The sequence below is a fragment of the Episyrphus balteatus genome, chromosome 1, assembly GCF_945859705.1.
Source record: "Episyrphus balteatus chromosome 1, idEpiBalt1.1, whole genome shotgun sequence".
Lineage (NCBI taxonomy): Eukaryota > Metazoa > Arthropoda > Insecta > Diptera > Syrphidae > Episyrphus > Episyrphus balteatus.
The window spans coordinates 152,147,191-152,166,420 of record NC_079134.1 but is presented as its reverse complement, the minus strand read 5'-3'; the positions used below and the strand labels follow the sequence as shown (position 1 = coordinate 152,166,420).

The 19,230-nt window shown below is 26.9% G+C and overlaps 1 protein-coding gene across 1 annotated transcript in view; it reads left to right on the top strand.

Annotated features, from left to right (window-relative positions):
* Positions 1 to 16,749, top strand: part of LOC129912661 (semaphorin-2A-like) — a 157,529-nt gene extending 140,780 nt beyond the window's left edge. The window contains exons 10-16 of the mRNA XM_055991012.1: positions 2,733 to 2,961; positions 3,316 to 3,652; positions 3,875 to 4,038; positions 10,528 to 10,680; positions 11,376 to 11,484; positions 11,608 to 11,686; positions 15,156 to 16,749. Of these exons, the coding sequence (XP_055846987.1) occupies positions 2,733 to 2,961; positions 3,316 to 3,652; positions 3,875 to 4,038; positions 10,528 to 10,680; positions 11,376 to 11,484; positions 11,608 to 11,679 (1,064 nt within the window). The 3' untranslated portion in view covers positions 11,680 to 11,686; positions 15,156 to 16,749. The remainder of the gene's footprint in view (positions 1 to 2,732; positions 2,962 to 3,315; positions 3,653 to 3,874; positions 4,039 to 10,527; positions 10,681 to 11,375; positions 11,485 to 11,607; positions 11,687 to 15,155) is intronic.
* Positions 16,750 to 19,230: the final 2,481 nt, after the last annotated feature.

Here is a 19,230-nt window from a genome sequence, read left to right as displayed (position 1 = left end):
CCACTTTTTTTGCTTACAATATGACATTCTTCAATGTTCTCTCCTGACAAGTTTCTTAGTAGAAAGTTAAAGTTATTTGATAATTTATCAGAATTTTGCTGCAGAAAAATGGATACAAATATATACAAAGAGGGAGCATTAAACCATTTTTTGAAAGGTTTGCAAAAAAATTTGTATTGGATTTGAGGAGCACAAAATTCAACGCTTAAAAGTTTATTGTTTGTGGAACTGGAACCAAAATTACTATTTTCTAAAGAAGTTCTTATATTTTGTATTAACTTGGTTGGAATTGTTGTTGTTGTTAAATTTATGAAAATTCTTTATTTATTATTAATTTTAACCCTCCTTGAACTAAAATTCAAGACTTGTTTGTTACGTTATTTAATATTACATAGTATTAAAAAACATTTTGAAAAAATATGTTTTTTGAATTAAAATATTTCCTTTTTTTTTAATCAATTATTTTCCTAACCGAATTATGAATTATTTTGAAACGTTGCTATTTTTGTGTCGGATAATAGTTTTTTATTTTTTACTGCCCTACCAAGTTTTAATTATTTGGAAAGTTTTTGTAAAAAAAAAAAAAAAAAAAACTTCGGCATGTAGAAGGATAACTTGGGCGCCAGGATTTGATAATGGGTTTTTGTAGAGGAGCTCAATACAAACATTTTTTTCTTTGGGAGGGGGGTCTATCTCTCCCCGTTTAGGTGGGAGGGGCATTTTTCTAAAAAAAAATTATAAAAATAAAAAAAAATATATTAAAAACCAACGGCAAAACTTACAGTAATAAATTATACCATTTCCGAAAGGCAAAACTGAACATTTGATTCTAATTTTTAAATCAATATAATATAACCAATAGTTTTTGAAATAATCGATTTCAAAATTAAAAATAGGTGAAAAAAAAATTTTTAAAACTCATTTTATACTATTTTTGTCCAGACTTTGAATTTTAATAAAAAAAAATTACTAACACAGAAAACTGCCTCAATTGATTCCTTATCGAACAGTGAAAACTATATGTTTCTATGTCTTCTAGTTTTTGAGAAAATTGAAAAATTATTTTATCAGATTTTTCTTTTTTCAAAATATTTTTTGTTTTTATTTTTCAATTTTCTCAAAAACTAGAAGTTCGAATTTCTGTATCTGGGTTGAAATCGTAAAATTTTTTTTCTAAGCAAATTTTTAACTGATTTTCATAAAAAATACCTCGTTTGATTTGGAATTAAATATTATTTTAGAATATATTTTTAAAACAACATGTTTGATGTCGAAGTTGGGGAAATGACGAAAAAACTTGAACTTTTACAGCTTATAAATTCTAGGTGGTTTAACCGAGTTACATGTTTATACATTGTTGAAAAGGTGTATTTATCTTCTATTCTACTGTAAAAAAAATTGAAAATGGGTAAAAATTTGACGAAGCTAGATTTTTTTCAATGTGGTAAGGTCAAAAAAACCGTCTTTTGCCCCTAACTCCAGATTTTGGGGGTGTTGGGGACTTTTTAAATACCGTTTCGTAATCAGTGCAACTAGCTCTACAAAACGTGATAGGTCTCCGCCCGCGTATATTTTGAGTGCTATACTGTGTTATTTTTAAAGTTATAAAAAAAAAATTATGACGTAGGTAATTCATTTGCAAACCACTTAAAAATGTGTTTTTGTAATTTTCAAAAATAATTTTAAAAAGCTAAAGTATATTTATCTTAAGCAACTTTTACCAGCATGTGACCCAGTCGTGGATTAATTAAGAAAAGCAAAAATGTGTTTAATGGATTTTTTATAGTTTTTAAGAATGTAAATTTAACAACATTAAAAAAAAAATTTTTTTCCATTTTTGGAACTACAAATTGATGGAAACGAGGTGTTCTTATACGAAGAATCTATGAAAAAAAAACTTAAGAGATAAATTTTCTCGTTTATTCGCTTTGTTCTCTATTCATAAAGTTTTTTTTTTTAATAGGTTTCTTCCATGTTGTTTTTTTTTATAGAAAAAACGACACTTTCAGAAAATTTAAAATTAATAAAGTTGCTTTTATTTGTTGTTTAAAAAAAAACTAAAAAATGTGAAAAATTGAAACCGCTAAAAATGGTTAAAAATTAGTTATTAGGTATTTAAAAATTCAACTTTTTTTTATATATAAAATTTTAAAGATGGCAACTAATATTTTTTTAAATAGAAAAAAAACTTTTTGTTTACGTAGATCCTTTAACTATTTCATTAGTTTGTTTTTATCAATTAAATCTTTTTGGCGTTTTAAATAAATTCTTGGTTGTTGAAACTATAAAGATAATAACCGAAGTGTGCAATGCTGCTTTTTTTTTGATTTCGTGCCCCATAATCAAAATTGTTTGGCATAATGAACCGATTTCAAAGACTCCAAAACATATTAAATCAAGCACTCAAAATCTATGCCAAAAGCAATAAAGTGCTCTTACACAACCCATCACTAAATTTTTTTCCCATCATAAATCCTGACCTAAACTCTTTAGCTTTTCTGGCGCAACACAACTTACATAAGACGAAAACCGACAAATAACCTCATCAACTAAATGAAACCATAAATATACAAATACTACTTCCATATATCTCATCCACCCATCGCATCAAAAATCCTTTGCCAACAAACTAACCAAAAAAACCCACAAAATTTCGAATAAATTAATTTTTAAATTTCAAAGCAAGAAGAAGGACTAAAAAAAATGTTTCCAATTTTTTTTTTTCTTTACAGGAAAATTCAAAGAACAAGCCACATCCAATTCCGCATGGTTGCCAGTGTTGAACTCAAAAGTTCCTGATCCACGTCCTGGCACATGTATCAACGACACTTCAACCCTTCCGGATTCGGTGTTAAACTTTATACGAAAACATCCGCTAATGGATAAAGCTGTGGATCATGAGTTTGCCAATCCAGTCTTTTTCAAACGTGATATTATCCTTACCAAATTGGTGGTCGACAAGTAAGTTTAAAAGTCTTGGCACATACAAGTTGTATAGAGTTCAGCAGGACTCTTTCGTCTAAGTGTTTTTATTTTTTTTTTTTTTCAATTTTTTGTTCCATCATGCACTTGAAAAAAAAAGTATTAATAATAGAAAAAATGAGAAAAAATCCTTCAAGGATGCTGCTCTATATCCTTTGACATGTGTGTGTGAGTCTATGCCAGTTGCAACTGATAGTACACACGCCAAATAAGCGTTTTTCACCGCTCTCTCACACAATAAATAAAAATGAAAAATAAACAATTTTTATAAAAAAAAAAAAATATCTATATCCTTTTTTTTCGTCCTTTTTTTTTTTTACTTTCTTTCTATAGAATCCGAATAGAAAAGCTAAATCAAGAATATCTGGTATATTTCGCTGGAACAAATACTGGTAGCATTTATAAAATCGTCCAATTCATTAAGTACGGACAACGCCATTCGAATTTGCTGGATATCCTGGAGATAGCGAAAAATGAGCCCATTAGAGAGATGGATCTAAGCCAAAAGACCGGCTCGTTGTACATAGCGACAGCGCATAGTGTGAAACAAATCGACTTGGCAATGTGCAATCGACGGTATGACAGTTGCTTCCGTTGCATCACAGATCCGTATTGCGGCTGGGACAAGGATGTGGGTGCTTGTCGGCCATATCAGTTGGGATTGCTTCAGGTGCGTTTCAATAGAGAATGAAAATACATAGATACCTTTTAGCTATAGAAATTGATATAGGAGAGGAGAGCAGAAAGCTTTTATAGTAGATATAGAAAGACTGGAGACTCCTCTTCATTTCTGTCGATTTGTCAGGACCGCTAAATGTTCACTAAACGTTTCCAATCTCGTTTCAATTTTTTTTTTTTTTTCTTTTTCTCTATATATTTTTCTACTGCACAGGATGTGGGCAATGAGACATCAGGCATTTGCGATACGAGTGTATTGAAGAAAAGGATAACAGCCTCATATGGACAAACATTGCATTTGTCGTGTTTTGTTCGTTTGCCGGAAGTTTTGCGACAGAAAACGATACGATGGTATCATCATTCAACGGAAAAGGGAAGGTAAGTGAAAAGTGATATAGAATCGAGTCGAAAGCACTTGCTTACTCTATTTTCTCATTTATCTTTGTGTGTTCCTTTCCTATACCAACTGAGTTGGTTTTTGTTGAAAATTGTTAGCAATTTTTTTTTTTATGGATTTTATTTGTGAAAATCTAATGCATCCAGTGTTTCGATTGAATTGAAATCAAAATACAATCAGATTTAGTTATAAATTTTCAAATACACATATAAGTCACTTTATAGAGTTTAGGAGAACACAGCGTATTTTTTTTATTTCAACAAAATATATGAAAAATATAATTAATTTAAAGCTTCCTTGCTGGTATATTAATTTAGAAGAAAATATTGCTTGATGATCAAACGGGTGTTGGGAAATTTAGTGCTTTGTCACTTCTGCACCTTTATTGTGATGCAATGCCGATTCATGAACCAGAATTTTAATCAAAATCTACTGAAGAAATTACTTTTATATTCGACGGATAGCCTAGTACATACTTGGTGAAGCAAGTCGTGAAGTGAATTCATACCCGTGAACTTTCGTGGTAAAAAAAAAAAAATTGGAAAGTTTTGCTTCACGACACGTGAAGTAATTCACGTGTAAAATGTACGGAAATCTCTTTCACTCGTGAATCTACTCTCTTCATATATTTTTCAAACAAAATTAATTTGAAAATTGAAAGCAAACAAAAATTATTGTATGAATTCACTTCACGACTTGCTTCACAAGTATGTGCTAGGCTGAAAAGAGATAAGTGACTCAATTTATTAATTTCGATTACGGAGAAGTCTCACTTTTAATTTACCGACAAAATCAATGGGAGCGTTCTATTGCTCCTTAGTCCAAAGTAATTAAAATTTCCAAATAAAAAAAAATCTTTTTGGATAATTTATTTCTTTATTTGATGTTTGCTTTCATCCTAAGAAAAATCACAGGTTACATATTTTGGAAATGGGAAAAGATTACACTGGTCGACAAAAAACTAGAAAAAGTCGGGAGCAAGAACTTTATAAGGTGATTTTGATTGACTTTATAGTGTGCTGAATTCAAAATTGTTTACAGATTTTTTCTATCACGTCTAGTTTTTGAGCTATACTCATCACTATTTTCGCTATAAAGCTTCAAAAACTAATTTTTAATTGAGTTTTTTTTTATGTTTAGTCAAAAATATATACTTTCTGTAATATGTTGCTCTTTATAAGTCCAAATCAGAAGACGCAAGATGGAATTTGATTCAAAAAACCATTCATTGCTTTGAAAAAAATAATCAAGATTTTGAGATTTCATTAGGTGATTTCTTTTTTCAATATCTTTGAGAAAAAATATAAATACCTTTAGGACGTGTTAATATGACGTTTTGAGATTGCATAAGTAGTTTTACAAAAAAAAATTAACGGTGATGTAATTCGATGTCAAATGTACCCAAAAAAACGCGTTTTTGACCTATTAATATTCAATTATTTCAAAAACGTGAAGTGCCTGTGAAATTTTGACTTCAGATTCGGACTCAGCACACAAAATTCCTCTCGAAAAGTAGGGTTTGGTTCTTGCTCTATATCCGTTGCCGACCAGTGTTACCGTTCAACGTGAAATGATTAATTTGAATATTTTTCTAAAAATGGTAATTCTCTAAATAATTTACAACGAACGATACTAATTGTTAAAAGATCTATGACAGTTGAATTATAGTACAACAATATTATTTTAAGATCGAAAAAAAAGAAAATCGTTTGAGCCGTTAAAAAAAAAAACTATACCTACGTCAAATATTTTAAACGGTGTAAAAAAAAAATTAACTAAAAAAATTCAAAAAAATACCTAATGTGTTTTCAAAAACAAGAAAAGTTTTTAATTGGAAAACTATGCAAATTGTTTCCATTTAAAGAACTTGATTTTAAAAAAGTATATTTAGTTTTTTTTTTTTAAGTGTGCCTTAAATTCTATTTTAAGTGTTGCTTATATTTGTTTAATACCTTTATTTCATTTAGAGCCACTATCAAACTATCAACTATTAAGTTACTTATTTTATTGCTGTTTTCGTTCAATATTTTTCTACTTAAAACTTCCAACTTTGTTGTCATGGTAAAAAAATATCCGAAACGCCATTTCACTCAAATTTCCAAAAAAAACTTAGCAAAAACTTAAATTTTCCACTCCAACACGAAACAAAATTGTCATTCTCGTCAATGCAAGTAGATATACTGTCTGAGTTAGACACCTTATTTAACAACTTTAGTAAAAATTTCGTTCATCGTATTCTTCGTTTCTTAAAATGATGTGTCCATGATTCCAAACTGAGAAAATAATGTCGTTATTAGACTGATTAAAAAAAATATTTTTTTTTTGTTCAAAGTAATACCGAAAATATTGTTGTAAATGATGAACAAAAAATACTGTAAAAGTTTCAGCCCTTAATATTAACATTAAGTACCGCCGCATCGCAAAATTTCTATTTCCCATATGATTTACATGGGAAAGATTGTGTTTTTGAGTTTGGAATTTTATAACTTTTTAACGGTTCATCAAAAAGGCTAGATTATTTTCTTGTATAGAATTGAACTTTCTACAAAAAAGCTCTTAATAATTTTTTTGATAAACTGCCCCGTTTCGAAGTTATTCATTTTTAAAATATAAAATGTGATTTTTTCTTCATTTTTTTTTTCGATTTTTTGACGAAACCTTTAGGTTTTTCAAAAAATTTGGCAAACTTTTCGAATATTTGTATTCTATTTATGTTGTGTTTTGGCTTCACAGATCCTTTTACATAACTCTCAAACCCAGGGGCGTACACTCCCTTGGGGCAAGCGGGGTGGAGTCCCAGGACCCCCGACCGACCCTAGGGCCCCCACTGGAGACAATGCAGAGAAGAAAATTGCATAAATTGAGTTACGAAGTAAATTAAAATGTATTTGAATCACTTCGGATACAAGGAAGACAAATTATGTCATTTAGTGTAATGTATAATGCATTGGTAGCCACACAATATATATTCATTTAATACAAATGATTATGACAGGGGCCCCAAAAAAATAAACTGCCTTTTTAAAAGAAAAATTATAATTTTATCTTAGGGTCCCAAAAAATTTTACTTGAAAAATCTTTGCAACCACTAATTATACATAAGGGGCCCCAAAAAAGCAAAAAACAACTTCAAGCCAGGGGCCCCAAAAGCCTTTACTTCAGGGCGTCAAAAAAAATTAAAATAAAAAAAATTGTTTTTTTTTTAAATTAAATTACATTTGTTGATGGATTACTAAATATTTCTTTAGGAGCCCCAAAAAATATGACTTCGGGGCTCCAAAAATATTATATGAAGGGTTAAAAAAAATAATTTTTCAGGAACCCCTTTAGTTGAGAGGCAATCAAATATGATATAATAATCGACGGTTAAACTTCATAACCTCGTAAGTCAAAAAATTCGAAAAAAATATTATTAATGCATATACAATTCAGAAAATTCAGAGCTATCTTTTCGTTTATTCAGTTCAACAATGTTGTTTTGAACATTTTTCAGGAATGACGTAATTCAAAAGCTCGTATTGATAGATCCCATACAAAAACAAGAAACACAACATATTGTTTTTTGATTTCTGAAAAACTTGCAAAAACGACTTACGAGGTTATGAAGTTTAACCGTTATTATTTTTATTTTTCATGCCATCATATATGATGGCATGAAAAATATTAATTGAGGGTCCTCAAAAACTTTTACTTCAGTGGTTCAAAAAAATCAAATGGAAAATTAAATATCAATTCAGGGGCCCCAACATAAATACATCAGGGCCCAAAATAAAAATATTACGTTATTGGTAGATAGGGTTCGGACTTCAGTTTCAAAATTTCGAAGCAACTTTGAAAAAAAGTGAAGTAGATCCAAAATTTTGGAAGTAGATTTCAAAATTAGACTTTCAGAACATTTATTTAAAAAAAATTATTCTAAGAAAACTTTTCAACAAAATTATTTTTCTTAACTATTTTTATTATGTTCTTTTTAAAAAAAAAAAACCTTTTCATCTAGTGGTTGCAAAGGTGCTGTGGGGTAAAACGGTTAGGTCAGCATAATTTCTTCAAAATCAGTCAAAATTACTTTGATACTTTTTATTTATATCTTAAATTCGAATAATAATTGACCTCCATTCATCTTTTGAGATTTCAGTGGGGCTTTATTTCTCAATGCCTCGACCAGATTCAAAATTAAAGTAAAATCACTTTCTCTAATTTCTCTAAATTTATTGTTTGGAAAATATTTTTCAATCAAGAAATAGAAGTAGTAACGAAGAAAATTTGGAGTTGAGGTCACTTGAACTTTAAAATTGAAATAGAAGTAGTTCCTGAAAAAGAGAAGTAGGGAAGTAGATTGTATTTATTTATTTATATCAATTCTAAGCTAAAAAAAAATTATTTTAGGGGCCTCTAAATATTTAATTTTGGGGGCCCCAAAATTAATTTTTCAGTGGCCCCAAAATAAAAAAATATGTTTGATGATGGAAAATCAAATATGTACATGTACATATTACTTCAGAATAGAGGCCCCAAGAACTATGTATTCTAAGCTAAAAAAAAATTTATTTTAGGGGTCTCTAAATATTTAATTTTGGGGGCCCCTAGTACAAGTATTTACTACTTTTATGATAGAAATTTTAAGTAAGTAGGTATAGCAAAGTGCATTACGAACATATTAAAACATTAAAATAAACCTAAAAAATAAATAAGCCATACAACAAAAATGTATGGCGTATACGTACTTTTTTTTTAATCTAAGTGGCCCCCAAATATCAAAGGGGCCCCAAAATTTAGTCTTGCCCCGGGGCCCCGGCGACTCAAAGTACGCCACTGCTCAAACCCCTAATACTATCATATTAGATTTCTTGGTTTATCTGCCTATTGAAAAATTGGTCCTCAATTACTAAGATATTAGTGATTTTAAGTGAACTCTATTTTGAAATCAAGAAGAGTATTTCTCTTCTGAGAAGCGTTCTATCTGTTATTTTCGTGTGAATAAAACACTTTCAGAAGGCTTCTGAATGCTTCCGGACTGCCAATCACCATAACTCTAATTAAAATCAACTTAGTCAATGTTATACATATCAGATTTTTGTTCAATATAGTTTGTGTACCTAGTGTAGTGTAGCCCCATTTTAATTTGGTCCAGTTTTGACTACGGCATCCATTTGAAAACCATATAAGTTTAAGTTTCGATCTAAAGATGTATTTTTTTATGTAATAAGTATTATTCACTTTCTTTCTATCAGAGATCTATTAGATTTCATATTAAAAGTTCAAATTTGTCGGAAAAGTTTGAATGGGTTAGTAAAATTCAGTTTCAGTTTTTTGCTTGTCTTATGACGAGATAATTAAAATATCTACCTTGACCTCTATTGTCTTAGCAAATAAGACAAAATCAATTTCACTAAAAGCACTGAAGCCACAAGTTGGTTAGTACAGAAACTTATCCAAGATAAAATTTGTGACGATTTTAAGGTTCCCTCTGCTTAGTTCTGATTTTTATTCTGGTTCTAGACAGCAATTTTATTTTAATAACAAAATATTTTCTTAAAAATAAGAAATTCATTGTCTGACTTGAGTTATGTAGTACATTATTAACATCTCCACCCCAATCACCCCCTTGTCAACTTGTATCTATTATGACCAATTTTTGTAAATTTGTATTTAGGTATATTCTTTTAACAAAAGAAAATAAGAACACCCTAATTGTTTGAGTAATAAACCAGTCATTCAAACAAAACTTCTTCTAATAAAAAAAAAGTGTGCACTTGATAAAAAATATAAGCAATTTCAAGTCATTAAAAAAAAAAAAAACACACAAAACCCCTTCGAAGCAAGTAGTCCCTTCAATAGAAATACCTAAAAGTCTCTATAAACCACTCAATTTTTAAATAAGTACACCATTATTATATTCGCCACCCCTTTTTTCAAAATTAAAATATATATCATTCAAAAACATCTGTTGTCTCCATGGATTCAAAACACGAATAAGCTAGTAAAAGAGTAGTGAAACGTGGATGAAGAGAGAGTTTACACAAGAGGAGTTTCAAATAATACAAAATATACCACCCATATTGCCGTAAACAACCCCTCTTAGAAAAAGTGAAAAACATTTTGAGGTGTGAAATTGGAAGTTGTGTAAAGCATAAAGCGTGGGTATACCTACCCTTCGTCCTGATTCAGAATAATATAAGAAACAATGCATAATTTTTTTTCTGTGCTCTCGAAAATATCCTAACATGCACCAAATTGTTAACCAACAAGCATTTTCAATTCGAAAAATCATTCCCCTAGAGAAAGGACTTTAAGGGAAAGTTGTATAACTTTTTTTGAATGTTGGCGAAAAAACTAATTAAAATCCGATGTTTATTTTTGTTTATTTTTTTTTTCCTCCCCCTTTTCTATCCTTTCTTCCTGCTAATATATCTACGAGCATATCGGTTTTATAACTGTTTTTTTTTTCTTTTCTTCTATTTTATGCTTAGATACGAAATCACTTATACACCATCAAAGTATATCGAAACGTCAGAGGGTGGTCTGGTCCTGATATCGATAAATGAGGGCGACAGCGGTCGTTATGACAGTTATTTGGATGGCACGCTCCTTTGCAGCTACAGCGTAAATGTCGATGCGCACAGGTGAGTCCACAATTTTTTAGTTTTTTTTTTTTTATTATTATCCTTATCCACATATATTCATCTAGGATGGAGATATCCTTTTTTTCAGTAGAAGCTCATGTGAAGTCTTTGTGTCTATTTTGTGTATATTTTTTGGGGATAGACAAACTTTTTTGGCAGACTTTTCTCCTATGGGCAATTGAGATAATTTGAAAGTTCATTCATTTTGTTTTTCTTTTTTTTTTACAAATTTTTTTTAACTACCTAACTGTAACTTGACTTTTTAGAGAGATTAGAGGTCGTTAGGGTTTTTTATGTGAGTTTACTTTTTTTTTACCAATTTTTTATTTTTAACTTTTTTAATCCTAGTCCTAGATTTGGGGTCCTTAAAAATTGTCAAATTCTCGTTTTTCAATTAAATCGAATGACCATGGTGATTAAATTGATTGCCAGAGCTCTAACGTTGCGTAAGTGCTAGGGCTGTAATTAAATTCCATTTTTCATCTCGTTAAGCTGGAGAGGACAGGTGTTTTATTATACAATTTTATTTTTTTTTTATTTTTTGTTTTTTAAGTAAAATTGGATCGGTTTTCGTCTGCTTTGAGGATGTAACATAAGTTAGTTTTTATTTTGTATTTTTTTTGAAGAGTGTTCGATTTGTTTTAAATTAAATTTTGTAACTTTGAATATATGTTTTTTATTTGCTTTTTTTTTAGGTGTACACCGCCATCGAAAAAGAACGATTATCAGAAAATTTATTCACATTGGTGCAACGAGTTTGAAAAATACAAGTCTGCGATGAAGCAATGGCAGGCGACGCAGGAGGTAAGTTTTAAAAACAAACAAAAAAATAACACCAAAGTTCTTTAACTTTTTTTTATTTTTTGTCCTTTTTGAAAAATAAGAAAGTTTAATAATTATTTTTTTTTTTTTTAACATCTTTTTTAGCAATGTAATGCAAAAGAAAAGAAAAATAGCAAACACATAAACGATGTACTCAGTGATGAGGCAACAGTCTGACCTCCTGGTAAGTAGATATCCATAAAATTCATATGATTTTTAGAACAAATGAAAATTATTTAGGTATATTCTCAAAATATAATAATAAAGGGAATAACTTCAGATATATTATGTAAAAAAAAAAAAAACACAGAAATAGATAGATTCAGATAGGTATGGCGTTCATAACACTTCAAGGAAATTTATAGTAGTAGAGTAACTAAAGCAAATTATTATTGAAATCGGCCGAACAGCTCTGATTTTGACGATTTTTTTTTCAAACGTTGGTAATTAAAAATACTTTAAACTCTATAGATTAAAAATTGCCGATGTTGCCGTATTGTTTTTTAAAATTAAAATTAAATTTTTTTTGAACAAAACCATTTTTTTTACTTAAATTTCATAAAACAAATGATAGCAAAACATTCTCTAGGTCATTTAAGGAAAAAAAGTATAAAGGAGTAAGGGACAATCTTCCATCGTTTAAGCGATAAATGCCATTTTCTCACAAACTGACTTCAAACACAAAAAAAATATTTTGAAAACAACGGCAACACCTACAATATTTTAAAATACATTTTTAAAAAGCGAGAAGCTCATTCTTATCTCTTAAATTTAAATCCACTAAATTTAATGAAGAGTTTTTGAAAAAATGGTCCTCAAACTTAGAATTAAAAAAAAAATGTTTAAAAAAAAAAATTTTATATGACTTTTTTCCAAACTTTTTCTAATAAAATATGAAGTTATTTTTAAAAAATTTTTGGCCATAAATATTATCAGTTGAATTCCGAAGAGGAAAAGGTAATATATGTTACAGTCTAAAAAAAAAATTAAAAATTACTTCAATTTCAATGGGTTTTTTTGATAAAAACTGAATTTTTGCATTGAAATAATTGATTTTCTCAAAGACTTTGGTAAATAAGAACTTTAAATTTTTGCTATTTAACTTTCAACAGCAAGGGTTATTAAATTAATAAAAAATAATTTTATATTTAGAAGTCGAACTTAAAAAAAAAATAAGTTAAATTTTTTTCCAAAACTTCTATTCAAAAAAGTTCTTCGAAAATGAAAAACTTTTTAATTTTTTTCATAAACCGTAATACATATTGACATTTCCTTTTATAATTTCTAATCATAATAAATGTGGCCAAGAAAAATTGAAAAAAAAAATGCATTTTATATTACGAAAAAGTTTTAAAAACCACATGTTAAATTTTTTTAATAATTTTTTTTTTTTTTTCAAAATCTGAGTTGAGTTACCATTCTTTCAAAAGCCCTTAATTCAATCAACTTAATTTTAATTTTACAAATATGACTAAACTTCTAGCTTTTTAAAAATGTACATTTAAATATTGTAGGTGTTGCCGTTGTGTTCAAATATTTTTTTTTGTGTTTGAAGTCAATTAATAAGAAAATTGCATCTATCGCTTGAACGATGAAAGATTGTCCCTCACTCCCATATATTTTTTTTCCTTGAATTTCCTAGACAATCTTTTGGCATCAATTAATTTATGAAATTTAAGAAAAATTTTTGAAAAAAATTTTTTTTTTGTTCACAAAAATCAATTAAATTTAAAAAATCAAAACGGCAACACCGTTAAAGTCTATAGACTTTAAAGTATTTTTAATTACCGACGTTTGAAAAAAAAGATCATCAAAATCTAAGATGTTCGGCCAGGTTCCCTAATATTGCCAATTTTTGAGCTTTAGTTACTCCACTATAGACTCGTTTTGAAAATTCTAATTTTCTGAATTTTTCTGAATTTTAGAATTCAAAATACTTGAACGTCATACAAAAGAAATTTTTCAATACTTAATAAGAAAGTCAGAAGTCAAAAAAACGGTACAATGCAGACTGAATTAAAAACAAATTATTTCTAATAAAGGACTTATTTTAGGCTGTAGCTAGATGTATTTTTAATCAAAATCGCTAGACCTATTAAAAAAAAAAAAAACAACTTTTTCCATTTTGGTTGACTTTGGTCTCTTAAAAAACTAATTTCACATCTAGGGAATCTCCCCAAAAAATTAATTCGCCTCAGTTGTTTGGGCTGTAGCTCGAGATAGAGATAAACAGACTCCAAATAGGCCAACTAAATTACGAGACCATTTTATTAGCATTCTCAAACATCGAAATGTAATGAGACATTACGTCATTAGATCAATATTTTTATAATCCTTTCCGTACTACAATATTGCAAGAGTACAAAAATAATACCTATAAAATAAATTTTTCAAATGCAAAAACAACCTAATTTGAGCTCCAGAGAAAGTACTTAACTTGAAACAATTTATTAGGATGTTATTGAGGAAAAAAATCAAAGCCTTTATTTTGTTCTTATAGGTCATAAAAAAAGGTCATTTTATAGTAATTAAATTATGGACACCTAACGCCGGAATAAAAAAAAAAAATTATTTTCCGATTTTGAAGAAAATATATTAATTTTTTAAAACTTTTTAATTGATTTTTCTATCATTGTTGTTTTGGTTTTGATTAAAACCTCGGAAAATTTTTTTGACGCACTCTACTGGGCAGATTCAAATTCACCATACTGCCACATATCTGAACAAATGGTGTTTTTCGATTTGTTTTCTGCACTGAAAATTTTGTCAAAAATAATAGAAAAGTACATAAATAAGCTTAAATTTTCCAAAATTCAACCTAAGTTATTGGTTTGTACGTATAACCATTTTTTTAGATTTCTGTTCATCATCTTATTTTGTTATCCAAAGTTTGTCTGTTTTACAATTTTGTTTTCTCTAAAAAGGTACAATTGAGAAAAAAAAATCAAAATTTCAAAAAGTATTAGTTAGGGTTGTAAATATATTAATACAAAAATGCTTTTTTAATTTACAATAAAGTATTGCATACACAAATATATGCATTGAAAATAAAATTTTCATTGAAAATAAAATTTTCATTGAAAATAAAATTTTCGTTGAAAATAAAAATGTGTTGCACTAAAAATATTCATATTTCAAATAAAACAATTTCTGATTTAAAAAAATGCAAATTGTATGCATTGAATATTTTTTTTTTCTAAGTTCATAGAAATTCGCCGAACCGAATGCAACTAAGTTTGTTTTGAAACTATTATTATAAAATCGATGTTTCTCGATTCACAGGGACATAATTTTGAAATATTAGTTTCGTTCATACGTAAGCCTTTCATAGAACACATTTCTTGATTCCTTACTTTGTGTAAAAGCGATTAGGTAGGCTAATTCTTTAAATCTAGGCAATTTTTTTTTAGAAATCACTATACGAACTTTGTATAATTTATTAATCCCCCTGAAAGTATTAGACATTAGGACATTTAACTAACTGTTTTGTAGGTTTTTAAACAACTTTTTACATTTTTAATTAAAAAAAAAGAATGTTTAACCTCTTAAAAGGACTTTTTTTTTCAAAATCATTCTAGCAAATATTTATTAAGTCCCAAGAAAAAAAAATATTGAATTTATAACGATTTTGTTCTTTTCTTATATCTTTTCAGGCAGTATAACAACAAACAAAAGACTGACATTTTAGCTTTTGAGAGACAATATTACAATTTTATTTTCGCAAAAAAAAATTTTAAAATAAATTTAACGAATTCAGTGTAAACTATCATTAAAAAAAAAAAACTTCACACTCACTCAACAAAAACAAAAGAAATACAGACAAACCGACACAAACCACAAAAAAAAACAAAAAAAAATCTACCAAAATATATAAAAAAAAAAAACAATTCCTGCCAATATTTCTCTATATACTTCGATATAAAAAAAAACAAAGGATTATTTTGCCAACTTGCCTACAGCCTATTATTACAAAAAAAAAATATATTACAAAAGAAAAAAAAACTCTCCAAAAATACAACTTTAATGACCCACTGCGCATAAAAAATTAACAAACAAACAAAACAGACCGAAACAGAAAGCACCACCTTAAAAAAATAAAAATTAAACAAAAAAAATGTCAAAAAAAAACTAAAAACAAAAAAAAGCTGCATCACACTCATCATCCAACAAAAAAAAACTTAAAAAAAGAGACAAAACGTAGCATCATCTATAGAAAAAAATAACAAAAAAAAACAGAAAGAAGCATGAAAATGAAGATAAAAAAGATGAATTTATTTTTAAAATTAACCTGTAAGTATATTTAAGTTTTTTATTTAGATATTTTTGCAAAATAAAATTTTTAAAATTAAAAAATGAAAAAATATGTATAAAAAAATTAAGAGTGGACCTAAGCACACAACAGAAATAAAATGAGAGAGAGAGAAGTAAATGATGTTTTTAAATTTCACATAAATTTTTTTTATAAACTTTTTAAAATAATGTCAATGTAAATAAAATACAAAATTTTTATTTTTAACATTAACTCTTAAGCTTAGCAATAAAAAAAAAATATAAATGTTGTTGCGATTTTTTTTTTTTGTTAATTTTAATTTTGTTTAAATTTTTTGACTCTGTACAGAATTTGATTTTAATTTTTCAAAACATTTAACGCGCAATAAAATTTTAAAAAATAGCAAAATAAAACAAAACAAAAAAAAAGAAATATAATGAAAAAAAAGTGAGAAAAAAATCTATACATAAATAAATATAAAAAAATATATATATTATATAAAAAATTTATGCATAAGAAAGCATTTAAATATTTTTGTGAGTTAATTTGTATGATGTTATCTCGTTCATGTACAATTGCTGGCAAATGATTATTCAATACTTTGGTGGATTGACTTAAAAACAAAAATCTTTTTAAAACAAAAACTTAAATCCAGGAAAAAATTTTGCTCAGTTTTACCAAAACCAAAAATTTCAAAAATGTTTAAAAAATTCTTAAATGTGTATAATTTTGAAAAGGAAATTAAAATTCTGTCAAAGTGGTGGATGATTCCTTTGCATATGGCAATGTAATGTTTATGATAAGCAATAATAAATTAAATAAATCTAATGAAGCTTTTATGAGTAAAATTATAAAAAAAAAAATAAATAAATAAAATAAATGTGTATATTACAAAATTTTTCAAAATAGTTACTACTAGCAAAACCTGTTATTGTAAATTTGCCAAAACAATAGAAAATCTGACAAAAAAATATTTGTTAATGAGGTTTCTTAATTTTTTTTAATTTTAAACTTTATAAAAACCATTTTTAAATTTAAATTTTTAATAGTTTTCTATTTATTATTTTCAATTTATTCAAATTTATTTTCCAAAACTGTGTTTTGATTAGTTTTATACAAAAAAATAGAATAATTTCTTATACTACCAAAATTTATTTAAAAATTGTATGTCAATTTTTTTTTCTCAAAACCTCATTTTACAAAAAAAAATCTAATTTTTCGACAAACATTCACTTAAAAAAAAAAAAAAAACAAAAAATTAAAAAACCTAACTTTTAACAGAAAATCCGTACTAGAACTAAAATACCCTAAATTTTAAATTAAAACAAACAAAATAAATAAAACATAATTTTTGTACTTAAATATAAAATAAAAAAAAAGAACTTCGTAAATTTAAATAAATCTTAGTATATAAATATTAAAAAAAAAATAAACTCTAAGTATTTTTTAACAAAATTGAATATTTTTTTTTCTATAAACGCTATAATAAAATGTGTATAAAGAAAATTATAATTATTCATACAAATAAAAAAAAAAAAAATACAGCTAAAAATAATAATTATCATTTGAATTTTTATTCTGTGGATGTGTAGTGTAGGTACGAATGATGAAAATAAAAAAAAAAAAAAATTAATGATGTGAGCGGCCTTTTGAATGAGTGTAGTAAATGGAAATTATCATAAAAACAAAATATATATGTATAAAAACAAAAAATATATATATATAAAATAATTGTATAATATTAAATCTATTGTGAAATGTTTTGTATGACAATCACATGATGGAAAGTTTTCTAAGAAAAATAAAATTAAAAAAAAAACATTAAATTTAAATTGAAAAATGAAATGAATGACAAAGTTAAAAAAAAATATAGTAAAAAGAAATAATAAAATAAAACTATATAAAAGAAAAAATAAAACAAAATAAAAATTATAATTATAAAACAACAAGAACAACCGAGAAAGTTTCATGAAAACGGGGTAAAAACAAATTTTAAGAATTAAATAAGAAATAAAAATGACAGATGGAATAAGTAAGAAAAAAAAAATGCAAAATCAAATTAAAAAAAAATTTAAAAAAAAAACACTTTTAACTAAAAAAATGTCAATAAATGTGATAAGATTCCTTAAAAAAATGATTGTTGTGTTTTATTTTTGAATTTTGAAGATTACAGGTTAGAACATACAACAAAGCAATCGGATTGAAAGAGGCAAGGGAAAATTGAAGTTCAAAGGAAAAAAACAAAAATACCTAACAAACAACACTCCAAAAGTGATAAATTCGTTCTGGTGAAGAATATGAAAAAACTAAATTTTTAATCCAAATTTCTAATTCCAGTTATGGAATTTACTGTTCTCAAGCCAATATAAATCATTATCTTACCATTTGAACAGCAAAAAATCATTTTAGTTTTTTGTTATTGGTTAAAATTGGTATTAGCTCATTGAGTCACTGTGGCGTATGAGTAACTTTATTAAAAAAAAAATTGTATTGCTTATGCAAAAATAAAAATAATGAATTATGTTGACTTTTGAATTTAACATATCATGTGCATTGTATAGGTGACATTGAACCGTTAAATACAGTAATCATTTTACAAGCATAAGCGATAGTAAGCAAATATTGCTCCAAAACCCTTAAAGACTGAAAAATGAATTTAGCTATTTAATTTTAATTTAGAAAACAATAAACTATGGATAGTGATTGATCAAAATCATTCTTAGGAATAGACTAAATAAAAAATAATCACCACTAAGTTCGAGAATTGATAACAAAAAGAAAACACGTGATGTCCAGTTACATATTTTGTATTTGTAATCACATAAATAATTTAACATATTTCTTTTCTCAAAGAGACATTTTTGATAGATACTTACCTACATATATCAAGATTTTAATTTTTTTTTTTTTTTTCAAATAATGAAAGGTTTTTGAACCGAATTCCAGTTTGTGACTTCTGATTTGGATTTTAAAAAAGCAAAATATTACTGAAAAATTAATACTTTTGCCGACTAGTGTAATCATATATCGCTTTTTTATGATGGGTACCCATGCCTTCGGTGACCATATTTCTAGGAGCGAAACCCGGGACAAATACAAAATTTGTTGGATCGTTTTGAACACATTGTTTTTTTTTTTCAAAAAAAAAGCTATATTGAAATGAATTTTCATAAGTCCGAAATCAAGAAAACTTTTTTTTTAAAAGCTACTGTTAAAAACTTCGTAAAAAAATATTTTTTTAATCAAAATTGTGAGAACTGTTTTTTTTTAGCATTTTAATTTTATTTTAAATGATTTTGAAATTTTGTAATATTTTATAAAATTTTTAATATGTCCTTAAAAGTTTTGAAATTTAGCTGGGTTCTTGGAGTTCAATACAATCATTTTTACTATGTAGGGGGGGGGGGGGGTCTTTTCTAAAATATGATAACTTTCCAAATTCTGAAGAAAAATAAAGG